We start from the raw sequence: 27,789 nt of genomic DNA on the forward strand, positions 1-27,789 counted from the left end.
GGCTGGTCTCAAACTCCTGACCTCGTGATTCATCTGCCGTCGCCTCCCAAAGTGCCGGGATTACAGGCATGAGCCACTGCGCCCGGCCCCTGGCCTTTTTAAGAAGTGTATATGGCCGGGCGCGGTGGCTCAAACCTGTAATCCCAGCACTTTGGGAGGCCGAGACGGGTGGATCACGAGGTCAGGAGATCGAGACCATCCTGGCGAACACGGTGAAACCCCATCTCTACTAAAAAAAAAAAAATACAAAAAACTAGCCGGGCGAGATGGTGGGCGCCTGTAATCCCAGTTACTTGGGAGGCTGAGGCAGGAGAATGGCGTAAACCCCGGAGGCGGAGCTTGCAGTGAGCTGAGATCCGGCCACTGCACTCCAGCCCGGGCGACAGAGCGAGACTCCGTCTCAAAAAAAAAAAAAAAAAAAAAAAAAAAAAGTGCAGATAAGGTCTGACTCTTTCCAGCATAGCTAGGGATATGGCTAACTCCACATTTCGTTAGACCTTATCTAGTGGTAAAGCAGGCAAGTTGAACAATTTTCAAAAGCAAAAGAAGCAGTTTATGACCTTAAAGCATTTAGCAAACCTAATATCTGACTTGCATAATTTAGACCAAATGGCTAAATTTTTGAAGATATTTTTATTTTACCAATAATCCTAAAACTGTCTTTATTTCCCAAAGATTATTTAGGTCACATGAACTAAAAGGCATTACACTTTACATTTTCTGACAATATTTAAGCAATTATTTTTTAACACCAATTAATTAGAGCTCTTTTATATAAACATCACACACGACACATATAAATACATAGAAGATTCAGTAGTTGTAAGATTTTTCATTTGCCACTTTTTGTTTCTTAATTGGATTATCGGCTTCAGGGTGGAGCCTTTGGAAGAACAGAGTGGAGAAAGCATGCAGTTTCCAGAGCCTAATAAGAAGATACAGCTGGAAGGCAAAAATGGATCCCCAAAATTAAGGGTCCCATCATTACAGTGGATCCTGGATCCCCAAAAGAGAAATGCTATGGAGCAAGACAGTACAATGATTTTACCATACATTTCATTGCAAAGTGATCCAATGCCATTCAGCCCATTCCCCATGGGAGTCTTATCTCTCCGTGGGGGGTGGGGATGTTGCCGTACCTTCCGGGTGGCCAAGAGCATGCTTCTCTGATCCAAACGTGCAAGTATTCCTCCATAACTGCCATTAGCCATCCATATATTTCCTACCTGGTTATTACCAAAGTTCTTTCATAATGTGAAGTAATTTCTGAAACTCCCAAAAGTGAAAAACAGGTAACGCAATGCAAACAGAACAGAGCCTTAGATTTTAAGAGGGATCTATCCACTTTCAGTTCCTGGGTTACATGAGGAAACCAGAGGTTTTTCCCAAAATGGGGTCTGTGGCACCTCCTCTGTTTTTCCCAAGGAGTCCAAGCCGTTAGAAATTATCTTAGGTCCTTTCATGTGTACATCAAGAGTGGCAAGAACACAAAATAAGAAAACCAATTCAGTTGAGTGAGATCAAAAAACCTTTTTTTCTTCAGAAAAATAAGATTCAAGAAGAGAAAAAAACAAGGCCTTTTAAAAAATATATGTATAGCTTGGACATCTGCTTTTAACTAAGCTGACTTTTAACCATAGTGTTCCTAAGAAAATCCTTTTAAATCTCTTATTACTTGACTTTAGCCTAGCCAAACAGCCAATACTTGTGGTTTTTGAACTTTACCAAAAGTAACCTCACAGGTGAAACCAATAAGCCTTAACTAAGGTTATGACTTATCCATGAGTGTACAAGGTATTTTCAAAGAGGTGGTAAGCAGTTTTTACAAGATTTAGAGTCTACAAAGGTAGCTTTGACAAAGGAAAATTCAAGAAGGGAAGTCAGAAGTCATTCATGGAGGGGCAGAGAATACACTGATTTTTACCATTCCTACTACTGGTTTGCATAGAGAGAGAGAAGCCAGAAGTCTGACTGGCAAGAATTCCTACGCTTCTACCAGCATGCCTGGCTGCTGGCTTCTGGGTTCCCTTTCCCTGAGCAGCCCTAACAACCCTGCTTGCCGCACCCTGAGGACCAAGCCACAACACCAAGGAAAAATCATCTTTTTTCCATTTCATGGAATCTTTGAACTAGATAAAAGTCATTTTCTTTCTGTTAGAAAGTTAAGGTTTGTACTGCATGTTGCCATGTGTGTCCTGAGAAGGGGGAGTAGATAAAGAGGTTGTCTACATACTGTAGAAGTTATCCCCTCCCAAGAGATTTCTCAGTTAGAGAAATCTCTTGAGAGTTAGGACTTGTCTGAATAAGTGTGGGCTATTTTAGACATTACCGGGGATGGGTGGGAGAATGGCAATTGGTCCCTTAAGTAATATAAAGGGGTGTGAATCTTTTGTTTTGAGGGAGGGGATGCCATTTGCCCCACCTAACAGGCTTATCCCTGTTCTCTTTATTCTGCTCTGGGTTGTAAAAGACTTAAGAGGCTAATCTGAGGACCTCCTGCACAGGGGTTTCAAGGCTGACTCTTGTAATTGCCTCCCAGTTTCTTTTTAAGCCAGGCAGTTTAAGGTTTGGGGAAATTAAAATTTTCCCAGTTTGGGGGAATGCATCCAAGGGGCAAGTCCTGTGGTATGGAGACACAATTTCCCATCTGCCATTTGCGAAGAGAGAACAGAGGAGGAAAAAGAGGAAAAGGGAAAAAGGTGTCCTCCCTTTCTTCCTATTATCCCAAATGGGGCATCCCCCATCATCCTGGGTTCTAGACTTAACCATTCTTTACATGTACCCATGGTCCCATCTCATCACAATTACCCACTTGAGAACAGAGAACAGAAGAGATACTGGAGTGAACAGTGAGCCCCTGTCCATCCCTGGGGTTCCAGAATTAACTGGTCCTTACTATGTACCTGCCTAGCCTTTCATCTTTGTTCCAATGGTAACCTGTTAGGCTAGGACCACCCTTCTTGGGTTCCAGACTTAACCAGTCTTTACTGTGTATCCATGGTCCCATCTCATCACAATTACCCACTGGAGAACAGAGGAGATACTGGAGTGAACCGTTGGCCCCTTTCCATTCCTGGGGTCTGGAATTAACTGGTTCTTACTGTGTAACTCCCTAGTGTTTCATTTCTGTTCCAGTGGTAATCTGTCAGCCTGGGCCACCCTTCATCTCTGTCCTATGGGTCTCTTGTGTGAACCCTGAAAATTTGAGACAGGCCTCAGTTAATTTAGAAAGTTTATTTTGCCAAGGTTGAGGATACACGCCAGTGACACAGCCTCAGGAAGTCGTGAGGACATGTGCCCAAGGTGGTTGGGGCACAGCTTGGTTTTATACATTTTAGGGAGAGAGGAGATATCAATCAATATATGTAAGAAGTACATTGGTTCCATCCAGAATGGTGAGGACAACTGGAAGCAGGGAGGGGGCTTCCAGGTCACAGGTTAGTTGAGAGACAAATGGTTGCATTCTTTTGAGTTTCTGATTAGCTTTTCCAAAGGAGGCAATCAGAATAAGCCTCTATCAGAGTGAGCAGAGGGATGACTTTGAATAGAATGGGAGGCAGATTTACCCAGCCTGAATGTTCCCTTTAGTTTAGGATTTTGAGGGCACAAGATATTTTCCTTTCACACCTGCATCTGTGGCCTTTGGCCAGCCTATATCCTTGTCTCCATGGCCTTATAGTGACTCTCACTCAGAGGATTTTAGTAATAAAATAATTATCTTTTTTCTTAGAAACCTGTTTCTCTGTTAACTGCCGCAGTGGCTGGACTTCCCTCCTCCCTCCTTTAGAATATGACCTTGAAGGGCTTGATGCACATTGAGAAAGGCATGGAAGTAATTCGAGAAATGGAGGCTATAGGAGGATGTGGAAAGAAGCAAGAGGAATACTCATGGAAAGCCTTCATATGCTCATGAAAACAGGAGCCTTTGTATTCAAGAGGGTAATATTTATTTGCCCTCTGAACATAAAGCAGTAACCTCTGAGGACTTGGGGCTTGGGGTATGAATTTCTCCTCCTCCCAAAGTGGTGGTGGCTTATAAAACAAGAGGGTGGGAACCTTAAAGGACCAGAGTGAAGCACTATGCAGGCAGACAAGCTGCTTTTAAAAGCCATCAGAAAACTTAGTGCTGGGGCATAACAGGAACAAAATGCACATGATGAGTTGTAAGAAGCCGGCAGCACTGGAGTTCCAATTAGTGTCCTGGCCACATGCCAGCAGACAGGGGAAAGATGGAATGTCACCCGAGATAGTAAAAACAAATATAAACCTCAGGGGATATCCACAAGGGAGCCTGTGCCTTTGCTGCTGCACAAATGCAGAGAGCCATGGACGCAGGAATAACAGGGAGTGTGTGTTTTAGAAGTCATGTGGCATGCAAAGTGAAAGCAAAGAAGCAGGCTTTCACCCAAGGCAGAAGGTCTGGTGGGTGTGAAAAGCCATTTTAGAACACACACACAGAAAACAGGAGAATGGGTGGTACACATTTTTGGAAAAGAGCGAATTTTAGTTGGAAAGAAACAGCAGAGGAAATCTCATACATTGCATGGTTTTTAGGCCTCAACCTCACCACTCTCATGAGCCTCCTATCTAGGAGGGCCTTTTAATGCTTGTGACCTACTTGATGTGGACCCTAAGGTCCTTCCCACCCCTGCAAGCCACCATTAGGGTGAGCTGATAAATCAGCCACGGAAAGCAGAGTCACTTATGGAGAGAGAGAGAGAGAGAAAGAGAAAGAGAGACAGAGAGACAGAGAGAGAGAGAGAGAGAGAAAGAGAGAGAGACAGAGAGACAGAGAGAGAGACAGAGATTGTGAGAATGTAAAGGAAGAGAACAAGAGTCTCTGCCTGGTAATCCAGGGAATTCTTCCGAATCTTAACCAAGACCAACAGGTGTTACTTCCATGAGTCTGCAAGAACCACAGTGTTACAGAGCTTGGGGCCCAAGTCCCTTAAAATACCTGGAAAGCCTTCCGCAGATTGTGAAGAGTACAATAAATACCTAACTTTTCAATGTCCAAAAACCAACCAACATCAACAAGCATCAAGAGCAGCCAGGGAAGCATAACCTCACCAAACAAACTAAATAAGGCACCAGGGACCAATCTTGGAAAAACAGAGATGTGTGACCTTTCAGACAGAGAAGTTGAAATAGCTGTTTTGAGGAAACTTAATGAAATTCAGGATACCACAGAGAAGGAATTCAAAATTCTATCAGATAAATTTAACAAAGACATTAAAATAATTTAAAAGAATCAGGCAGAAATTTTGGAGCTGCATACCGAAGAACGCTTTAATAGCAGAATTGATCACAAGAATTAGTGAGCCTGAAGACAGTCTATTTCAAAATACATAGTCACAAGTGACAGAAGAAAAAAAATACAAAACAATGAAGCATGCCTACAGGATCTAGAAAATTTGGAGCTGCATACTGAAGAATGCATTAATAGCAGAACTGATCACAAGAAAAAGAAAGAGAAGGAAGGAGGAAGGAAGGAAGGAAGGAAGGAAGGAAGGAAGGAAGGAAGGAAGGAAGGAAGGAAGGAAGGAAGGAAGGAAGGAAGGAAGGAAGGAAGGAAAGAAAGAAAGAGAAAAAGAAGGAAGGAAGGGAAGGGGAGGGGAGGGGAGGGAAGGGAAGGGAAGAAAGAAACTGCACACGGGGGTTGGATGCCTCCAACCAAAGAAGGCAAGGCATAGATATCTCTTAACATCTGAGTCACATGGAAAGAAAGAAGGGAAGAAAAAAGGGAAGAAAGAAGGGAAGAGAAGGGACAAGGGACTACACACAGGGGTCAGATGCCTCCAACCAAAGAAGGCAAGGCATAGATATCTCTTAACATCTGAGTCACATGGCCAATATGTTACCGGTGGCAAATAACCGAGTCTCATGGTACCTAATATGTTAAGGGTGACAAGTGTCCGAGTTACCATTGGTGAATCTGTATGGGTCTGCAGCACCCTCAATTCTTGCCTCCTCAGAAGAAAGAATTTGACTGAGGGGCACAAGGCAGAAAAAGAGACCAAGGCAAGTTTCCGAGCAAGAGTGGAAGTTTATTTTAACAGACTTTAGAACAGTAAAGAAAGGAAAGCATGCTTGAAAGAGACCCAAGCGGGCGACTTGAAGGACAAGTGCACTGTTTAATCTTGATCCTAGGACTTTATAGGCTGGCCCCTTTCCCGTGATGCTTCCATTGGTGTGGGCTGCCCGCATGCGAGGTGCCCTCCTTACCCTTAGGAAGTGAGCATGCACAGTGTATTTAGAAAGTTATATGCATGCCCATCTGAGGCTTTCTTTCCTTTTCCAGTGGAGTGCTCCCAGAAGGTCATACTCTGCTATTTTGTCTCTTAATGCATATGCCTGGGAAGTTGTTTCACCCTCGTGCCTGCATTCAGTTAACACTTTAGTGCAATAGGTGTGGGCCATTAGGAAATGGCCTCTCCATAGCACCAACTGCCAATTTTTCCATTTTAGAGAGGCAATGCGATAATTGCTAAATCATCTTCTGACAGTCCTAGTGGTGTGAGGGTAGAGCCCTCTTCTGCCCCAATCATGCCTGTCTAACTACCTGTAACATAAGCATATCATATCCAAACTGAAGAAAGACAAAGAGAAAATACTGAAAAAACAAAAAAACAAAAAAAAAAAAACCCGAAATCCCTTACCTATAGAGGAACAAGGATAAGAATTACAGTGCAGAAATCATGCAAGTAAAGAAGAGAGTGGGCTGTAATATTTAAAATATTGAAAGAAATACTACCAACTTAGACCTCTGTGATCAGTAAAATTATCCTTAAACATGAAGGAGAAATAATTTCTCAGACAAACAGGAACTGAGGATATTCATCACCAGCAGACGTGCCCTGCAGGAGATGTTAAAAAGAAGTTCTTCAGGGAAAAGGTAAAATAATATAGGTCAGAAATTTATAGAAAGAAAGGGCATTGGAGAAGGAATAAATGAAGGCATGCTTGCTATTGCCCTCATCATTCTTGTCCATCTCAGTGTGCTAATGAAACCACCTTTGCAAAAATTATAGCTGATGAAATTATGACAGTGAAAGAGATCAGACCTAACCAACTCCATCTTGCTTCTAAACTTTAAGCTATCCTTGTTCATTCCTGGGTTTAGGCCAAACTAACCTTGGGAAGGAATTTAGTTTATAGTTTAACTCTGAAACAAAATTGATAATAGCCCTTTCCCAGTCGGGGGCGGGGTGTGGGATACCTTCCTGCCTGGGGACCAGTCTGCCTTCGTAGGCCTAACAAATTAGCTACAAGATTAAAAATTACGGTTTAGGGGCCATACAGCCTCCAGCTGCGAGTCTGAACCTCCCCAAATTGCTCCTGGGAATAACATCACTGTTGAAAAACCTAAGATCAGTACTTGAGATATTTTGCAGACCCTGCCTTCCTTGTTGGAAGCAAGTAAAACTCCAAAAAAATAAAGGAGTTGTACAGCAAACTAAACTTTAGTTCTCGATCAAATTTTGGGAGATCAGGGATTCTCTGGGCGGGGAGGGGGGGGGGGGCTTCCAGGCCTGAGCCATAAAGATAGCTCAAGCTGGTACCAAACACCCATAGGAGATTCCTCAAGGTCAGGGGCACCTCCACTCAGAATCCCTTTGCGGTTACCAAAATATGTACCCCAAATATCTGAGACAGGTCTCAGTCAGTTGAGGAAGTTTATTTTGTCAAGGTTAGGGATGCTTCTGTGACACAGCCTCAGGAGGTCTTGACAACATGTGCCCATTGTGGTCGGGGCAATGAGACATCAATTAATATATGTAAGATGCATGTTGGTTCTGTGCAGAAAGGCAGGACACCTCCAAGAGGGGAGGGGGCTTCCAGGTCAAAGGTAGATAAGAGACAAATGGTTGCATTCTTTTGAGTTTCTGATTAGCCTCTCCAAAGGAGGCAATCAGATATGCATTTATATCAGTGAGCAGAGGGGTGACTTTGAGCTGTCTGTCTGTCCTTTGTCCACAAGGAATTTCCTTGTGGCTAAATGGTGAGGGATGTATGTAGCTTTTTTTTTTTTTTTTTTTTTTTAATCTTAGTAACTATATTTTTTAGGAATAGAATGGGAGGCAGATTTGCCCTAAGCAGTTCCCAGCTTGACTTTTCCCTTTGACTCAGCGATTTTAGGATCCTGAGATTTATTTTTCTTTCACAATAGATATATACTTATAATGCACACTTTCCATAAACCATATGTATTATTGTACAACTTGCATTTTCACTTTGTATTTTGAGTTATTTCCATTTTGGTATATATAGAGCCATTTCTTTTTGATATCATAGTACGGTAGAATAGTACTTTATAAAATAAATGTATCATACTTAGTTTAATGCTTTCACTATTGATGGTCATTTATGTAACCGCGTGATGGGTTCTTCCTGCCAGCTGCACAAACAAAATTAATTCAAGGAGACCATGGCATTGCGATAAAGAAAGAGTTTAATTGATGCGGTGCTGGCCACACCGAATGGGAGATGGAGTCCTGTCTTAACTCAATCTCCTGAAGAATTTGGGGGCTAAGGTTTTCCAAAAGTAGTTTTGGGGCATGGGAGTGGTTAGGCAATGGGTGGTTGGTGCTGATTGGTTGGGGGTGCAATCATAGGGGTGTGGGAAATGGTCCTCCTATGTGCTGAGTCACTTCTGGATGGGGCCTCAGGAGCAGTTGGTGGGTCAAGGTGGAGCCAGACATGCAAGAAATCTGAAAAGATACCTCAAAAGGCCAATCTTAGGTTCTACAATAGTGATGTTATCTGCAGAAATAATTGGGGAAGTTGCATATCTTGTAACCTCAGAATAATGGCTGTCAATCCTTTGTGTCTACACCTTAGCAGGACTCAGGCTGCTCCATCCTCCTAGCCTGGTGGTTTCTTATTAGCTTTACAAAGACAGTTGGTTACTTTTTGGGGAATGGCTATTATCATTTAAACTGTAAAGTAAATGTCTCCCAAAGTTAGCTTATACGCCCAGGAATAATTAAGGGCAACTTGAAGGCCAAAGGCAAGACAGGTGTTAGCCAGATCAGATCTCCTTCACTGCCCTAATTTTCTCATTGTTATAATTTCTTGTAAAGGTGGTTTCATTTACATTATTTACAATTAATTGCTATTAAAAGAAATTATGCATTTTAATATTCTTGCATATATTTACTTAAAGCATTATACTGGAGAAAGAAAACTCACATCAGAATCTGCAGGCCTATGTCCTTCATATTTAAGATAATGTGTTAAAGTTTTAATGCTATTAAGCTTAAAGGACAAAGCTAATAAGAACACACAAATGTTAAGAATCATATCGTAAAGTGATTCATCAAAAAGTAGTGTGACATGCAATTGAAACTCCTGTTTCTCTTAGTATGACTAATATCTCCTAAGTCACATATATTGGTGTGTCAGATTGAGGCATCCACAAAGGGAATACAAATGACCAGGAAAAATGATCATATTTTTCTGCCTCTTTGTGCTCTATATTTTGAAATGTAGGTGTTGGTATTATTTCTAATATGTGTGTGCTTCAGGAGTTGCTTCACAATCTGTCTTCCTCTCTTGCTCCCTTCCAACACTGAAAAACCATACAAGAGCAGCTGTGGGTGGCATACTCTGGGCTAAGCCCTGGGGTTACAGGTAACAAAGATAAAGACACACTTACGAATTAGCATTGATCTGCAACCCACAGAAGGTACCATGGAATTATCATGACTCAGTAGCCCCTCACCTCCTTCAACCCTTGACTGACTATACTGTCTACAATGTGCTGAGAATACAGTGGTGAACAATACCAAAAGGGTACTTTCATTCAGGCAACTTCCAGTCTAACAAACTCCCCACCACTTGGGAGAGTAAAAAAAGGTATATGTTCAGAAGAAAAAGGCACATGCATGCATTAGGCAGGATGCAGGGCTAGGCCAAAAGGAGGAGTTGAGGAGCGCAGCTGGGATCTGGGATCTGCCTTGAGGAAGTGCGCGAATAGAGGTCCCCTCTCCTGACTGAACAGTGGAGAGGCGCCAAGACCATCCCTACGTGGTGCCATCAAAGAGAGAGGACTGTTATGACCTCCTGCGGGTCCTGACAGGGAAAGGCCCTCTTTGGGGGGCAACTGTGGGGACGGCGCAATGCCAACGTGAGCCACCATTTGAAATGACAAAAACCGGTGTGGCAGAAAGAAATGAGTCTGTACAGACCAGTGGTTGGTTTCCTAGGGTCAGAGGTCTAGGTCTACCTTCTTTTAGAAGAGGGGCAGTGGTGAGGCCTTGATGGGAGCCCCCTGCCCCAGAATTCACTTAAGAGCAGGTGTACCTTCCTCCCCTGAGTGGCTCCACGAAGCTGGGAAATAAACGCACAAGAGGACCACCCTAGAGGCCCAGGCCTTTCTGGCCTGAAATTGCCTCTCCCCTCCCAGACTGCAGTGCTGACACCCCCTCTCCCATTAACATCCAGGAAGGAGGGTGAGAGGGCTGGGGAGAGGGAGGGGGCAGACACCCAGCAGTCCCTGGTTGGGGAGTTGGGGCAGGGGTGCAAACACACTAAGGGGAGGTTTGGTATCCATCCGCTGATCCCTCCAGCGCAGCTCTTCCCAACCTCCTGATCCGGTCCCCTGCCCGGGCCCCCAGCCGCCCGCCGGTCCCATATATTATAGCAACGTCAGAAATGTGGTGGTGGTCGCCACGTTAGGGTCCGCGGGGGCCTCCTGAGGCACCCTGGTGCCAACCCGCAGGCCCAGGCTGGGGCTCGTCGTGGCCCCGCCCACCTCGGGGTCGGAACTAAGGTGGGCCTGGGAGGGGGCGTCGAGCACTTTCGCGCCGTATCCCTCCGCTCCCCTTCACGACACCCTCGCGGCGAGTGGTTCCTGCCGCATCCTGCGCAGCCCCTACCCAGTTTGGTGCAGAGGCGTGGGGGGCGGGACTCGTCTTTTCCATTCGGATCGCGGGGAAAGCGGTGAGAATCCAAGTGAGGAGCCGCCAGAGGAGAGCTGAGGAGAAGAGAGAGAGGTCGACGACCTGGGCCCTGGGCCGCTGAAGGCAAGTGGGGGTGCGTGAGGTTGGGGTGGTCCGCCGGGGTGGTCCGCCAGGGTGGACCGGCTGGCAGCCTGCCCCGCCGACCCTGACAGCCTGGCAAGGAGGAGACGATCCGGTCGGAGCCGGGGGCCGGAGAGAGGAGCGCAGTGCCCGAGACCCCTGGCGATGGGAGGCGGTGACCGGTGAGGGCCGGGCCAGGCCAGGCCAAGGGCTGAGGGGCTGGCTTGAGAGGCACCGTCAGCTCGTCTGGAGGAGAACCGCTCTGACAGCTTCCCAACGAGCTTTGCAGGCGCCGGCGCTCCGCCCTCGACGGTCTATTCCCGGAAGGGGCTGTGGGGGAGGCTCCTTCGGGAAAATGGCGGAGCGGGAGCCATTGTAGGGGGCGCCTGGGAAGGTTGGTGGGGGCCGGCGTCCCAGCTCTGTGCCCAGCCCGCGAGAGGTGGGCCGCATTCACTACTCCGGGCCCTGATTCCGGAAAGGGGCTTGTGGGACCCTTTTCCTGGGTGCTGTCCCTTCCCACAGGCTCCAGGTGGTTGTCAAAGTCTCCTGTCTGCGGGGTAGGTCTGGTGGGTTCTCCAAAACTGGAACTTTGAGTGGGTGGATTATGAAGACACTAACCACACTGTTTTATTGCCTTACATATTTAGATCCCCACACGCAGTTTTGTGCAAGCAAATAGACAGGGTGTGGACTTGGTCGAATTTCACAACAGTAGTCCATGTAAATAACAGGGTAGTATTTTTCCACCTTTCTTGTTCAGGATCTGTTTTCTCAACATGCTGATCCACTTTAAGTAATGTAATGATGCGTGAGAATAAGGGTTCCAAGTAGAGGGGAAATCTCTTTGAAGGGTCAATTTAGAACATTTGAAGTCAATCTGCTTCTTCAATTTCTGGTTCTGGAAACCAAAACTCCATCTCCAGCCATTCCTCACAGACCGTCTCATTTTGGTACAGAAATAGTCCCACAGAAGAATTCATGGCATTTCTGATGGTGGATATCTGAGGAGCTATGAGAGTTGGGAGACTTCATTTACTTAGTTTCTGATTCTCAAAAAGGAGGTGTTAGAATCCGAATTCTGGGAATCTGTCCATTAACCTGCTATTTTTCTACCATTGTTAACATAGTCTCTTGGGGTTATTTTTTTGCTAGTTGCTCGCCTTCTTTTTGTAGGGTGTGACTCTTTTCTAGCTAGAGGACTCTTTGGTGGGAAGGATAGCATCTCCTGAGGACCCCTGCTGTATGAGCAGGCTGACATGGGTGGTGAATAAAGTAGGATCTAGGTATGCATGGGGAAGGGGAGGGACATGCACAGATGGTATTAAAATAACAGTCTCCATTATCTTCCCTGCCTGCCTCCTAAGTACGATTGCCTATGTTCCACTACCTATTTCTGCACCTCATATTTTTTTTTTCAGGAAAGGAGGTGTAACTTCTGTTGGGAAAATGACTGACTTCAAAGTTGGCAGGAGGTGTAATCAGGCTGCAGGTCTTGGGGTGATTAGGGAATCATTGAGGAGGAGCAGACAGGTGGGAGACATTTAACATAGCCTTGAATATTCAAAAGCATATGTTATAACCCTTGTTATGGGCATTAGATCATCTTAGTCTCTTCTGTTTTCTTTCCTCTGCCTTCCTTTCTATCCTTAGGTCTGTTCCTTTCTAGGTTCCTGTAGAGATCTGTATGTAGCTGTTCACTTGGAAGTTAATTAAGAAAGAGAACAAAAACTGTTCATTTGGATTCAAGGTAGGTTTATGTGTGAACACCCCTGTTGATTGGGGTTATGGAGAGGCTGTTGCCAAGTGGGTTAGACCAGATCATATCTTGGAGCCACTGTCTTCCAGCTTTCTGGTCACTTCTGACCTCACATTTGTGTACAAGTGATGGGGTGGGGTGAGCCAGGATTATGCTGATGAGGTAGATACTGGGGCAGGAAATGGGAAAAGAAGCCACGAGGAGTACTAGGAGGCCAGACGTGTTATATAACCAAAGCCCTAGATTTGGGAAGGCAGAAATTGGGTTTAGAGATTAGAGTGTAGGTCTGTCAACCAAATACTCAAAATTCCAATCCCACCTGTATTTTTGTCCATAGGCCTGCCCATGAGTTAACTATAGGGCATATCAACACTGGAAACAGGGAAGGAGGAAAAATTGCACTAGATCAGTGCAGGTTGGTGTGAGTGCTGCCTGAATACATCTGTGAGGTCTAGTGGTATGTATTTTAGTGGTGGACCTACTAGCATGGGTCCAAAGAGACTGGGCACTCCTTTAGCCTTTCTCACTCTCAGCAAGCTTACCTGCCATCTTTGTTCCTGTTTGATGCAGAGTAAAAGAATGACAGTGCTTCGGCAGGACATTGTTGAGCATTAGTGGCAGTGTGCAAAGTATAAAATGAAGTAGCAGAGTTTTTTATTAATTCACTTCTACACAATTCATTTCTACTCTATGTCCTTCTGTGTGGCTGTTTGCATAGAGAAGCACAGTTGGACAAGACTCAAAGCCAGTTTCTTTCTTCAACCTCAGGTCCATCTCCACTGGTAGCTGTGGTGGCTTTGGATTGTTGGAAGACCATCGCCTTCAGCAGGTCTGCACTTGGGAACAATCATTCTCCCCCATCCCGAGCGTGCCTCTGCCCTCTGTATCGTTGACAGAGGCTGTATGTTTGGAAAGAGAACTTTGTGACTGCAGAACTGACAGTTGACTCTAACTCTTGTTACCAAGTTTTTCCATTACCCAGTGAAAGAGTGTTAAGACTTCGACCTAGGACACATTGAGAACCAAGGCCAAGACTGGACAGGGCCATATAACTGGGCTTCAACCATGACTGGGACTAAGAATAAGACAAGAGCCCAGGCCAAAACTGAAAAAAAGCCTGTTACACAAGCTAAAGCTGGAGCAGAGAGGGAGGCTACTGGTGGTGTTAGGCCTGTAGCCAAGACCAGGGCCAAAGCCAAAGCCAAGACAGGGTCTAAGACAGATGCAGTAGCAGAGATGAAGGCAGTGTCTAAGAACAAGGTTGTTGCTGAGGTGAAGGAAGGAGCTCTGTCAGAGCCTAAGACTCTGGGCAGAGCCATGGGAGATTTCAGTTCCAAGGCTGGGAATGAGTCCACCAGCTCCACATGTAAAAATGAGGCTGGTATTGATGCCTGGTTCTGGGCTGGGGAAGAGGCCACTATCAATTCCTGGTTCTGGAATGGAGAAGAGGCGGGTAATAGTTCCAGCACTAAGAATGATAAACCTGAAATTGGTGCCCAGGTCTGTGCTGAGGAGTTGGAGCCTGCGGCTGGGGCCGATTGCAAACCCAAGTCAGGGGCTGAGGAAGAGGAGGAAGAGAATGTTATTGGGAACTGGTTTTGGGAAGGAGATGATACCAGTTTTGACCTTAATCCTAAACCCGTGAGCAGAATAGTTAAGCCTCAGCCCCTGTATGAAATTAATGAAAAAAATAGGCCCAAGGACTGGTCTGAGGTAACTATCTGGCCCAACGCCCCTGCTGTAACTCCAGCAGTGTTAGGATTTAGATCCCAGGCACCATCTGAGGCAAGCCCTCCTTCATATATTGTTCTGGCTTCAGCTGAAGAAAATGCCTGTTCTTTGCCTGGGGCAACAGCTTGCCGCCCTTCTAGGAACACTCGCTCATGCTCACAGCCTATCCCTGAGTGTCGTTTTGATTCTGACCCCTGCATCCAGACCATAGATGAGATTAGACGTCAAATCAGGATCAGGGAGGTAAATGGGATTAAGCCATTTGCTTGTCCTTGCAAAATGGAATGCTATATGGATTCTGAGGAATTTGAAAAACTTGTTAGCTTACTTAAGTCAACTACTGATCCTCTTATTCATAAAATAGCACGGATTGCAATGGGTGTCCATAATGTTCACCCGTTTGCCCAAGAGTTTATTAATGAAGTGGGTGTAGTGACACTTATTGAAAGCTTGCTCAGTTTTCCTTCCCCTGAAATACGAAAAAAGACTGTAATTACTCTGAATCCTCCTTCTGGGGATGAAAGACAACGCAAAATTGAATTACATGTTAAGCATATGTGTAAAGAAACCGTGTCATTTCCTTTGAACTCACCCGGACAGCAATCTGGATTAAAGATACTAGGACAACTGACTACTGATTTTGTCCATCACTACATTGTTGCCAATTACTTTTCAGAGCTTTTCCATTTGCTGTCCTCAGGAAATTGCAAAACCAGAAATCTTGTTTTGAAACTGCTTTTAAATATGTCTGAAAATCCAACTGCAGCCAGAGACATGATCAATATGAAGGCATTGGCAGCATTAAAACTCATCTTTAACCAGAAAGAGGCAAAAGCCAATCTTGTTAGTGGTGTGGCCATATTTATTAACATAAAGGAGCATATCAGAAAAGGCTCAATTGTAGTTGTTGATCACTTGAGTTATAATACACTCATGGCCATTTTCAGGGAAGTTAAAGGGATTATTGAAACAATGTAAAATGAGCCAGAGATAGAATGTTTTGAGCCATCTCTAAACTCTAGCAGGCTGTACATTACAGTGTACACATTATACACTGCATCTTTAACACAAAGTCACCTGTGACAGGCTCTAGGTTTGAGCTAGACTATTTTGGGGGTATCAAATGAATATTATACCTTGGGCTGAAAATGTTTGATTTTTATCTTGCCTAGATTGGCATATTTTTAACATTTTACTTAAGATAGCGAACCAGTTCATTTTAAGTAAGCTAACTTTTTCATTAGTATCTGCTTATACACACCTGTGGCTTAAAATGTCAAAAAAGAAAATATCCTTGAGTTTGTAATCTAGTTACAGAAGTAAGGCATACACATACACAAAGATAACAGTACCTAGAGAGAGAGTGTGTGTGAGTGTGTGTGTCTCTGTGTGTGCACGTGCACACTCATGGCCGAATGTGCGCACTTTACATAAAGGAGGCAGGGGTTGCTATAGGATATTTAATGTAAGATAAACTACTATTTTTCTCCTCTTCCAGCTGTATCAGATACTCATTCCACAACACAGAAATGACTCAGAATCTCAGACAAAATGTATTATTTGTTCAATTTTGATTTTGCTACTACATTCATAACTCTTAAATTGTTAGGCTGTTTCATTTACATAAAAGTTATCTCACAAAAGAGAAGGCAGGAAACATTTTGTGAGTGCCTATTCTATGTCAAACACTGTGTTGGCACCATATTTTACAAGTTTTTTTCCTCTTCTCATAGTGAACTTGTGAGCTAGTTACTTGTATTTTTATTAGAACTCATTATTCTGGGTACCCTCCAATGAGAATTAGAGAGATTAAATACCTTTTCCTAGATTCCCACAGCAGGCAGGTGGCGTAGCTGTTTTGTCTGACACCAGAACCTATCTCACCACACTGCTTTATAGTCCCCCTGAAGGGAATTTTGAGGTGGGGGGCCTTCAAAGCTCAGAGACTACTTTTAATGGTTTAATTTTGCAATAGATCATGTCCATGCCAAGTGTTACAATTCTTAACTTCCTTCAAATTCATGTGTCTATTAGACATTTGGCTACATCTGGCTGGAGGTCAGGAGAAAATTCTGAGGTGAATAGATGGATTTTATCTGGCAGTGTCGAAAATAGTAGGAGCCCAAAACTTTGTTCACTGAGTAAGATGTAGATTTGGAGTCATCAGCAAGGGAGACTTGTTAGGTATCCTTTGTATCTTTTTCTATCCATTTGTATTTTTTCTTTCCCAAAGAGCCGAAATCATTTTATACCCTGAATTTAAAAGGTAATTGCTTTTTTCCTCCTTACAAAATCATACCTTAATTTTTTTTTCTTTTTTACCATTTATGATTTATTCTCCTGTGTGTCATATGAAAGGCCAAGGGGCTTTATCTTTTACTAGGAGGCAAGCCTGGGCATTTCTGCATTTGTACCAGCTAACACTACAAGATAAACTTAGAGAAATTTAGACCCAGAATTGCAGCCTCAACAACACAAAACAGGAAAGCTAGAAGAGGTTGCTGTGTCAACCTACGAGATAGTGATTCTTGGAAGTTGGTATGGACCAGAAAGCATTCCCAGGACATTTAGGCTATGGCTGAGTTCTCTAAGACTCATGGTGGGAGTTATAATCCCTGGTCTTAGCTGATGTGAAAGTTTCTATGTGTGAAAATATGGAGTTATATGTTTTGAGATTTTCTGCCAGTTAAGAAACTAAAACAAGATCGTACTGTAAATGTTTGTAACTTACTTCCCCCCAGTTGTATACTGTAAACATCTTTGCATGTCAATAAATATGCCTCTACAACATATTTTTGAATCACTTAATATTTTTCTCTGTTAACGGTTGGTATATAGTGTTGTAATCCTTTATTGCATATTCTCATACAATATACACATTCTTTTGCAAAACTAGGAATACAGTGTTGAGACTTGCCTTTTAACAGTTGTCTTTTCAATTTAGTGTTATATAGATCTGTCACATGCTTTTTAATCTAATAACTTGACGGAAATATAATTACCATACATTAAGCTGCATGTTGAAAGTATATACAGTGTGATCAATCTTGGAATGTATATACACATAAAACCATAACCACAATCAAAATTGTAAACATATTCATCACCCACCAAAGCTACTTTTTTTTTTTGAGACAGAGTCTTGCTCTGTCACCGAGGCTGGAGTACAGTGGTGCAATCTCGGCCCACCAACCTCTGCCTCCCAGGTTCAGGTGATTCTCGTACCTTAGCCTCCTGAGCAGCTGGGACTACAGGTGCATGCCACCACATCCAGCTAATTTTGTGTGTGTATGTGTGTGTGTTTTTAGTAGAGGCAGGGTTTCGCTCTGTTGGCCAGGCTGGTCTTGAACTCCTGGTCTCAAGTGATCCACCCACCTTGGTCTCCCTGAGTGTCAGGATTACAGGTGTGAGCCACTATGCCCAGCCTCCCCCAAAACTTCTTAATGCCCCTTTGTAATCCCTCCCTCCTCTCTCTCCCTGTGCCCCTAACCCAGGCAACTATGGGTCACTTTCTGACAAAATAGAATTGTTTTCATTTTCTGTAATTGTGTATAAATGGATTCATACAGCATGCACTCTTTGGTCGGGAGAGGATCTGGCTTATTTCACTTAGTGTAATTATTTGAGATTCATCCATATCATGTGTCTCACTATTTCATTGCTTTTTATTGCCAAGTAGTATTCCACCATATGGCTTTACCACAGTTTATTTATCCATTCACCTGTTGATGGACATTTGGGCTGTTCAGAGTTTGGCCAGTATAAGTAAAGCAGCTATGAGCATTTGTGTACAAGTGTTTTTATGGACATAGGCTTTCATTTCTTTGGAATGACATCTAACAATATTGAATCATCTGACCCATGAATAAAATCTCTCTCCACTTATTTAAGTCTCCTTTATTTCTCTAAGCAACATTGTGTAGTTTTCATGCAACATGCCTTTTTAGCAGCTGCATATATTCTTTTATATGGTTGTATCACATGTTATTTAATCCATTGCCTGGTGATGAACACTTACAGGATTTGGGAAGCATGAGTAATTCTGTGATTTTGTATTTAAATAAATCTTACTCTATAGGTGAGGAAGACCAAATCTGTGATTGGTAAAGAAGCAGCAGTCACTAATATGAGCCAGAATGGGGCGGGGGGGGGGGTGGTATTTCATCATTTTTATAATTGGGACAGTGATTTTCTGTGTTAGTACATGATTAGAGTAGTCTTGCTTTTGTCTTGATACATGACATTCATAGAGTAGCAGACCAGGCTACTCTTAGATGTCAGGCTGCTTTTCTTCTTGTCATGAATATTTACAAATATTTATGTATATTGCCTAATTGACCTTCAAAATGAATCTCGCCAGCCTCATCTCATGGAGCATGAATGTCTGTTTCTTCATATACTTGCCAACACTTGGTATCACTGTTTTTAAGTTTTGCTACTCTCATAGACAAAATCATCTCATTGTTATTTTTATAACAACATTTTAAAGATTACGTAATACTACATATTATGGATGTGACAATTGAATTGCACCTTTATATTCCATTGGGTTAATTGTAGGTATGTGAAGATGGACCCCATTACTTAGTGGGTGGAGGAGAGTGGAGTATATATATGTCTGTGTCACTTTGCCTATTTTCTTTATGCCTTCTCAGTGCTGTCCTTCCCACGGGATCTGGAGGCCCTTGCAATTATCACCAACTGACAGCTAGAAAAGTTGTATCACTTTCTACCTTGGGAACTAGATTTAAAACAAGAATGAAAAGTTTAGCTGTGCTGACGTTCTGTTACAGAGTTCAGACCCTGAACTCTGTTATGGACCAACACTCAGGCAACAGCCATAGTGACTAGACTAGCAAGTGATATGTACACACAACTACAGCTCAAAACAAAATGGGGCTTATTAATGAGACAAACACAAATGCTTTCCAGTTAGTTTTATGAAGATAACATAATTGTGTTTCTATTTCTTCAGTTTAAAGAGTTGGTCATTTTATAAAATCAGCTTCAGAGAAGTGTCATAATTAATTGTGAGTTGATAAAAGTCTTCAAGATCACAATGCAAATTTTGCTTTAAGATTTTAGCTTATCTCTGGACACCTGCTTTCAGCTCGACAATGTGCTGTCTTGTGTCAGCAGCTCTTCTGAAAGGAGCTCTGGACACCTCTCTCCTAAAGGTGCCATGTCCCTCTCAATGGTAGTTGCTAGGGTTTCCCTGAAGGAGAGGAGAACTCCAGAAACTTGCAAACTGGAAGAGCTATTTGTTTTGTATGTTGAACAACTCATTTAGCAAACAAAACTAGGCTGTTCTCAAGTTGTGATACCCAAAATAAAGCAAAATATAAAAGACTGGATAGAAATATTTTTCTTCTCCAGAAGATGTTAATATTCCATGCAGGAGGGAGAGACTGGCTACTCCCCAAGGCCCAGTTAGGTCCTTTGTGGAAAGCTCTAAAATGTTAGGAACAAACAAAATGCCTAGTATGTTAGCAATGAACAGGAAAGAAGAGTAATGCAGAAAGCAGTAATGTGTTTCCAGGTGCTCTGCTTTGAATTAGGAAAGAGTGCTATTCCCTCTCCTTGTTGACAACAAAATGTCATTTTAATGGGAAATTGAACTGGAGAAAGTGTGCTTCACTAGGCCCATGCTTTATTATGTAGCTTTTATGTGTAGCTGTGCTATTGTGGTTTAAGGATACCAAGAATTAATCTTTTATCAGAACCATCTTGATTCTACAAAATATGATAATGTGATATGAGTTAAATTGCACTCCTTAACAAACATCAAATACTTTTTTTTTTTTGAGATGGAATCTTGCTCTGTGGCCCAGGCTGGAGTGGCCCAGGCTGGAGTGTGATTCCGGCTCACTGCAACCTCCGCCTCCAGGTTCAAGTGATTCTCCTGCCTCGGCCTTCCAAGTAGTTGGGATTACAGATGCCCACCACCATGCCCGGCTAATTTTTGTATTTTTAGTAGGTAACGGGGTTTTGCCATGTTGGTCAGGCTAGTCTCAAACTCCTGAGCTTAAGTGATCCACCCACTGTAGCCTCCCAAAATGCTGGGATTACAGACGTGAGCCACCGTGCCCGGCCTACATGAATACTTTTATAATGGCCTTCTGGAAAGCCATACACTTATGCTGCAATTGTTCAAAACATTGAAATTGCCTTCAGAACCAGTTTCTATTAATTTTATATTTATGATTAACACATTATAATTGTGTATATTTATGGGTACAGTATGATGTTTCAATGCATGTGTACATTGTATAAGGATCAAATCAGGATAATTACCATATCCATCACTATAACCGCCTTCAGAACCAGTTTGTGAGTTATACAAGGACACCAGGATCATCACTTTATAGCGTGGCTATATATTGAATATTTTTGTACTCAAGATCAGTGCTTTTCCATCTTCATCTTGTCCTAACACACACAGAAAAAGAGTATTTGTATGGGATAAACAGACACATCTGTTCCCCCTTAAAGGCATCAGCCTCAAGGACTCCGGTTGCCCCATTCCCACCTGCAACTACTGTGAGCACTGAGGAAGCAGTATCTTCAGCACACCTGTAACCTATTTCTAGCATGTGATTGGAATGCTCTACTCCAGGTCCATGGTTTTCAATCTGCCTTTCCTGGAGTCTTAGGATTCCCAGAAATGCTTCAAAAGGCACTACAGAGGCTCAGGGGAGGCTGAGTGGGTTGGATCTATGTGTTTCCCACTACTCTCAATCAAAGCAACTTAGCTTTGGGATTATGTGTAAGAGTGTATTTGGAAAAAAGTTCCCCCTGTTAAAAAATTGCTGTGACCACTTCTATAAATATCCATTCATCCATCCGTCTTTAAAAAGAATCTGCATCTAATGGTTGAGTTGCCCTTCTGCATATTCCTAACACTGACAGAATTACTATCTACTGATTTTTTTAGTTGATGGAAATCTATTCATGTTACTCAAAAGATTCCCATGTTCAGGTATCACATAATTTATTAAAAGCCCTAGCTAATACCTTCAACTAAAGTTTGTAAACTTATATAAATTCTATTTTTGAACAAGTGTGTCACACACATGGCAGGCAGGCAAGAGTAAATAGTAGTTTTGAATACAAGTCCCAAATGTATCATTTTTTGGTTTTGATGCCAGAGTTCTCAACTTCCTCGGCAGTATTTTCTGTCTGCCAAAAGCATAGGCCTCCACTGTACACACGTCCATTTGTGCAAATGTTCCCCTAGGAAACATTTCTAGAATTTGAATTTCTAAGTCTGAATAGAACATTTTTCATCAGTGGTGAAGGTGTAGAACAGTGATTCTTAACCCTGGTTGCATTAGAATCACCTGGAGAGCTTTTAGAAAATAGTAATGCCCAGGATCCGCTCCCAAAGATGCTTATTTAATTGGTCTGGAGAGGAACTTGGGCCTTGATAATTTTTAAAACATTCCCTAGGTAATACTAATGAGCAGTCAAATTTGAAAACTGCTGTTGTAGAGAATCAGGCAATCTCATAAACTGCTAGAGGTAAAGGAGAATAATTTGGTGTAACCTCTTCTAATGGTCATTTGCCAATATCTATTAAAATGTTCATATTTTGGAATGAGAAATAATAGATATTTATCCTACAGAAAAAATACATAAAAGTGGGCACAAATATTGTATAAATACGTTAATTGTACCAATGTTTGTATTTTTGAAACTAGAAATATTCAGTATATCCACAAATAGGAGATTAAATAGCTTACAGTAGTTCCATAGTATGGGATATTCTGCATTAAAGTAATCAAAGAGATCTATATATACTAAAATATGATCTTTGTTTTGAAAATGCATGCAAAGAGAAAAACTGGAATGACATATAAAATATCTAATACATTTATGGCTAGTGGAGGAACTAGAGTGTTTTATTATCTTTTTGTTTATCTTATTTCTCTAATTTTTCTTTGGTAAACAAATACTTACGTAATAAAACATACAACCTTAAGGAGAAGATCTGATAAGGAAGCATTTGTTACACAAACAATCGAGCGTATACCCATAAAGGAAATATCAATTAAATGGAACTTCTCAGGCCAGATGTAGTGGCTCACACCTGTAATCCCAGCACTTTGGGGGGCTGAGGTGGATCACTTGAGGCCAGGAGTTTGAGACCAGCCTGGTGACATAGCAAAACCCCTTTCTACTACAAATAGAAAAATTAGGTAGGTGTGGTAGCGCATGCCTGTCATCTCAACTACTCAGGTGGCTGAGGCACAAGAATCATTTGAACCCGGGAGGTGGAGGTTCCAGTGAGCCGAGATCGTGCCACTGCACTTCAGCCTAGGCAACAGAGTGAGACTTTCAAAATAAAATAAAATGAGATAAATGGAACTTCTCTATGGGTGAATTATTGGGACAATATATAAAGTCGAATTTCATGAACTCATATTAGTCTAGGAATTATAAAATATCATAAATGAGAAGATGTAAATATGAGCTAAAATTCACAGTAATCGCCCAAGTAAATGAGATATTTGAGCAATCCAGAACCTTTTCTCATCAAGTTGATTAAGGGAAATAATCTCCCAAGGTGTTGGGAGGCTAATAGGAAAATGTGTGTTTCATAATCAGAACCCGAGAAATCTGACAGACACAAACTTTGAAAGTGTATAAGTTAATAATCAAAAATTAGCTGGGCATGGTGGCAGGCGCCTGTAATGCCAGTTACTCAGGAGGCTGAGGCAGGAGAACAGCTTGAACCCAGGAGGTGGAGATTGCAGTGAGTCAAGATGGTGCTACTGCACTCCAGCCTGGGCGACAAGAGCAAAACTCTGTCTCAAAACAAAAGAAAAAGAAAGTGTATAAGGAGATGAGAAATGTTTTGTTCTGCAGAGGTCAAGGGAGGTCGCAGATCTCGGATGGCCATTACATATATTATTGGCAATGCAAAGAGTCAGTTTACATCCAAACACCATACTTTCTTTTAAAAATGACTGCATCAAATAAGTCTTTTGAAAAGCAAAGAAAATAATTATGTTTTTATCTTAAACTAGTAACAGAAGCAATCAGTTGCTGAATGGTCTGTCACTTTATATTCAGTAGGACCTCCCTAAACAGGATTATTCTGTGAAGTAGCATGGTTGGAATGAAAAGTAGCTAAGGAAGACATTTCTTCTTTTCTTCCTTGTAATGGACATTCTGTGCGCCCTTTAACACAATATGGTTGCAGCATCAAAAGACACAATTGATTAATAGTCATAAAACTTCACAACCATCATACAATGTGAAAAACTGAGCACTTAGCCTCTATGAAAGGTTTGTTTATTACATGAATGAAGGAATGAATGAATGAGTTATGAGGCACTAGGTATCGATAGAAACAATTCCCTATCTTTAAAGTGGAAGTTGAGAAGAAAACATTAGTTCCTTGAACAGCCAACTACCTTTGCCACCAGTAGGTTTATTCGTACAAAAATCTCTTGAATGGAAGCTGTGGTCTTTGAGATATTTCAAATTATGATAGAAACAATGCAGTGAATTTGAGCAGGTCCTTTCTTTAGGACTGATCTACAAAATATGATAATGCGATATGAGTGTAATTGCACTCCTCTGCACTATAAAGGACCTCTACACTGATCAGGCAAACCTCACAATTCAAATGAACCAATTCAAACTGCATATGTGAGCTTCTCAAATGTTCTTGTAGGTATAGGCTCAATAGAGGGCTGTTTGCTATTAAATATTGGAATCTTAATATACAATTTTAATACTTTTATCATTTGACATGTCCTATATATTATGCTGTGAGGATGAAAATACAACTCCATTTTCTTTTGAATATATATTAAAAATAATAATAAAAATTATTTTTACCCAGTGATTTGAAAATGCCACTTTTATCATAATAAACATTTATAAATGCTTTGGTCACTCTCAGTGGGCTTTCTATTTTATTTCATTATATTATATATTGTATTGGTTTTAATTGTTCTTGCCTTATAATTTGTTTTAGTATAAAACAGAGAAAGGGTCTCTTCATTATGCTTCTTCTGAATGGCCATCAGGGCTAGGTGGTATTATTCCTGTTTCTAATGGAAGTAAGGATGGGTAGAGTGACTTACTCAGTGTTATAAAGTAAGAATGTTGTTGATATAGCCCAGGGACCCAGATTTCATGCCTCCCATTACAGTATTCTGTTTGTCAGCATCGTTATTTTGCTTTATTCTTTTGTGGGATCTTGTCTCTCTGTACCTTGAAGGATATAACCAACATCAAGTTCTCTTGCTTGTCTGCTGCTGACACGGGAAAAAAAAAAAAAGGAAGCAGGAATGTACACACACCAGTTACATATAAATGGGTGGTCTTTCATCCCTATCCCAATTATACCATCCTAAACATTCTACAATACAAAAAATGATGCTGAAGGTCATATATAATGTAATATGTGCTTATTTCTCTGTCTGATTCTAAAAGAAATTCTGATGTATTTAACAGTCATGCTGCAATCTTACCAGAATTCTTAGACTGAGTCACTACATTCAGTTCAATTAGTTAAACAAAAATTCCCAGAGTGTTTGGCCCTGGCTGAGGCTCTACAGATATATGTTGCTGTGTGGTAGGACACCATTGTGGTTAATACCAATGTGCTTTGACACCATACAGTCTGGGCTAGGGTACTGCCTCTGCCCCCTACTAGCCATGTGGTCCTGGATAAGTGTCTTAACCTTTCTGTACCTCGAGGTCCTGATCCATAAATGGGGATAATACCTTAAAGAGCTGTTATGAAGCTCAAATACATTAATGTCATTAAAGTACTGAGCATGGTGTCCAGCATAGAAATGTAGGCTAGGATGGACCTTCATGTTTTTTGTTCATCTGTCTTAATGTTGAAGCTGCTTTTGGGTCTGGCTTTACTTGCTGCTCATATAACCAATTTCTACATGTTTTACCATTTAAAACATGCCTTTAATAAAGGGGAACAAAAGCTAAGCTCTAAATTTTGGTTGAAACTGCAGATTTTGATACAGTTTATAAGAATGACTGTACTTCAGTTTGAGAAACTCATGTAAGGATGAAAAAAGACTGGAGACTCTCAATTCTGTATGCCATATGCATTGATTTAACAAATATGTATGGAATATCTATTATATGCCAGGCTCCAGAAGCCCTCAAACCATATCTTTATTACAAAAATTTCTTCTAGGGTCCAGACCCATGTATTCAAATACTTATGAGAAATTTTATCTAAAGCAGTGATTCTCATACAGGAGCAATTATGCTTCCTAGCTCCAGGGACATGCAATTGTCTGGAGACATTTTTGGTAGTCACACCTGGGGGTGCTACTGGAATCTTATGATTAGTGGCCAAGGAGGCTGCTGAACATCCCCCAATGCCTAGGACAGCCCCCACAGCAAAGAGCTCTCCAGCCCAAAATGTCAATAGTGCTGAAGTTGAGAAAACCTGCTCTAGAACAGGGCAAATGTTACTACCCACACCTATCTGCAGAGGTTCATGGTGGAACCCAAGGTTGGGGTCTGACTACCCTGGATTCGAATAACCATGCTGTCTCTTATTGGGCGTGTGTTCTTGTAAAATATATTTAACCTCCATTAGCCTTAGGAGAGCCTGCCTCTGGGGAGGAATAAGTTTAAGCAGGGAATATTGATACCTAACTTACAGAACAGTTGTAAGGACTTAGAGAAACAGTGTGTGAAGTGCCTAACACAGTGTCTGGCCCATCGTAGGCCCTTGAAGTGTTGGTTTTCTTTCCATCCCCCTTTCTAACTTCTGCTTCTGATATGACTTTAACTACATAGTGAGTGATGACTAAACTACATAGTGCTAAGCAGCATAATTGTGTTCTAAAGAGCTTCTGAAAACAAGGCAACAGAAAGAAAAATAAACTCACACAGACCCACATTATGTATAAGAGTTGGTGCCTCTTCTGTGTTGTGGCATCGTGCATTGTAGGTGGGATGGGGAAATGTCACCCCATTTCTGTAGAATCAATGTACCTTTCCTGACCTCTTTGGGCCCCCCTTGGAGAGTGAATGTCAGCAGTGGCCATTGACTGGGTATCTGGGTTGTTACTGTGGCTCCATAAAGACAAATCCCCAGGGAAGAGCAGAGCATGAGGATGGGTCTTCTGGAGAGAGCAATGGAGTGAAAGGCAGAAGGTGTTGCTTCCAGAGCCTGACAAACTGCTTTCTGTGTGATGTGGGTAAAACACGTACCTTCTCCTGGCTACAGACTTGGTGTTAGGGCATGTGAATTGAGGGGATCTTCTAGCAGGCCAATTTTGGGTATAAATCATTTGACTTGCCTCTTTCCAAGCATTTCTGCCATCATATAAGTTCTCATATTCTAGTGCTGCTGGAAGATTAAATGAATTAAACTACCTCAGAGGAAATCTGGGACATTGCTGAGGCAGAGGGTCAGAGTGTGCTGGTGGGACTCCTAGATGGCCCTTATCACTTCTGCTTGGGAGGGGCACACTCCATTTCGCCTCATAGCTCATTGGCCACATCTAGTCACAGGCCCAGGTCTGATGTCAGTGGAGTGAGGTCAGTGGGTGCCTCAGTGCACTTGAACTGCCATAACAAAATACCTGAAAGTGGGTAATTTGTAAACAACAGAAATTTATTACTCAAAGTTCTGGAGGCTAGGAAGTCCAAGATCAAGATGCCAGAATATTTGTAGTGTGGTAAAGACTCTGTCTGCATCATAAATGGCACCTTCTTGCTGCATCCTCACATGGTGAAAGTAGCGAACAAGTTCTCTCAGGCCTCTGATAAGGGCACTAATCCCATTTATGAGGGCCCTGCCTTCCTGGCCTAACTACCTCCTAAAGGCTATTAGGTTTCAACATATAAATGTGTGGGAGACACAAACATTCAGATGAAAGAAGTGGGCCTAAGAGGGACCCTAAGGACCTGCTGGTACATGTGATTTCACAGCTAGGTTTCATGGGCCAGGAAACAAGATTTCATCTCCACCATCATCTTCCTCAACATGAGGGGTTATTGAGTGATAGGGGACAATACTAGGGAAATGTAAAACTATCATCTTCCAAATGGGAAGCTGCTGGTGATATTGTGGGGAGGGCAAGAATGGAATCACATTCAATTTGTATCACTTCTCTGGAGAGGGTCTTAGTCCCTGTGAGAAGGAGCTTGGTCATCTGGGAAATAAGATGCACCACATTATCTTCTTCACAGTACTGTCCCTAGGGATACATGAGAAAACCTGTCAAGTGCCTATGGGAGATAGTAGGACTTCAACACATAACAGGCCTGGCTATT

General features: G+C 42.2%; 1 protein-coding gene across 5 annotated transcripts in view; it reads left to right on the forward strand.

The window, feature by feature from the left end:
• BHLHB9 (basic helix-loop-helix family member b9) overlaps positions 1 to 18,396 on the forward strand; it is an 89,070-nt gene extending 70,674 nt beyond the window's left edge. For 2 of the 5 annotated variants that reach the window (XM_025371658.1, XM_025371660.1), the window contains 2 exons: positions 12,675 to 12,771; positions 13,549 to 18,396. In XM_025371658.1, coding sequence (XP_025227443.1) covers positions 13,846 to 15,489 — 1,644 coding nt within the window. In that variant the 5' untranslated portion in view covers positions 12,675 to 12,771; positions 13,549 to 13,845 and the 3' untranslated portion in view covers positions 15,490 to 18,396. Of the gene's footprint in view, positions 1 to 10,833; positions 11,028 to 12,674; positions 12,772 to 13,548 lie in introns of those variants that run through there. The other 3 variants (XM_025371659.1, XM_025371661.1, XM_025371662.1) reach the window with 3 other exon arrangements.
• The last annotated feature ends 9,393 nt before the right edge of the window (positions 18,397 to 27,789 follow it).

The sequence above is a fragment of the Theropithecus gelada genome, chromosome X, assembly GCF_003255815.1.
Source record: "Theropithecus gelada isolate Dixy chromosome X, Tgel_1.0, whole genome shotgun sequence".
Taxonomy (NCBI): domain Eukaryota; kingdom Metazoa; phylum Chordata; class Mammalia; order Primates; family Cercopithecidae; genus Theropithecus; species Theropithecus gelada.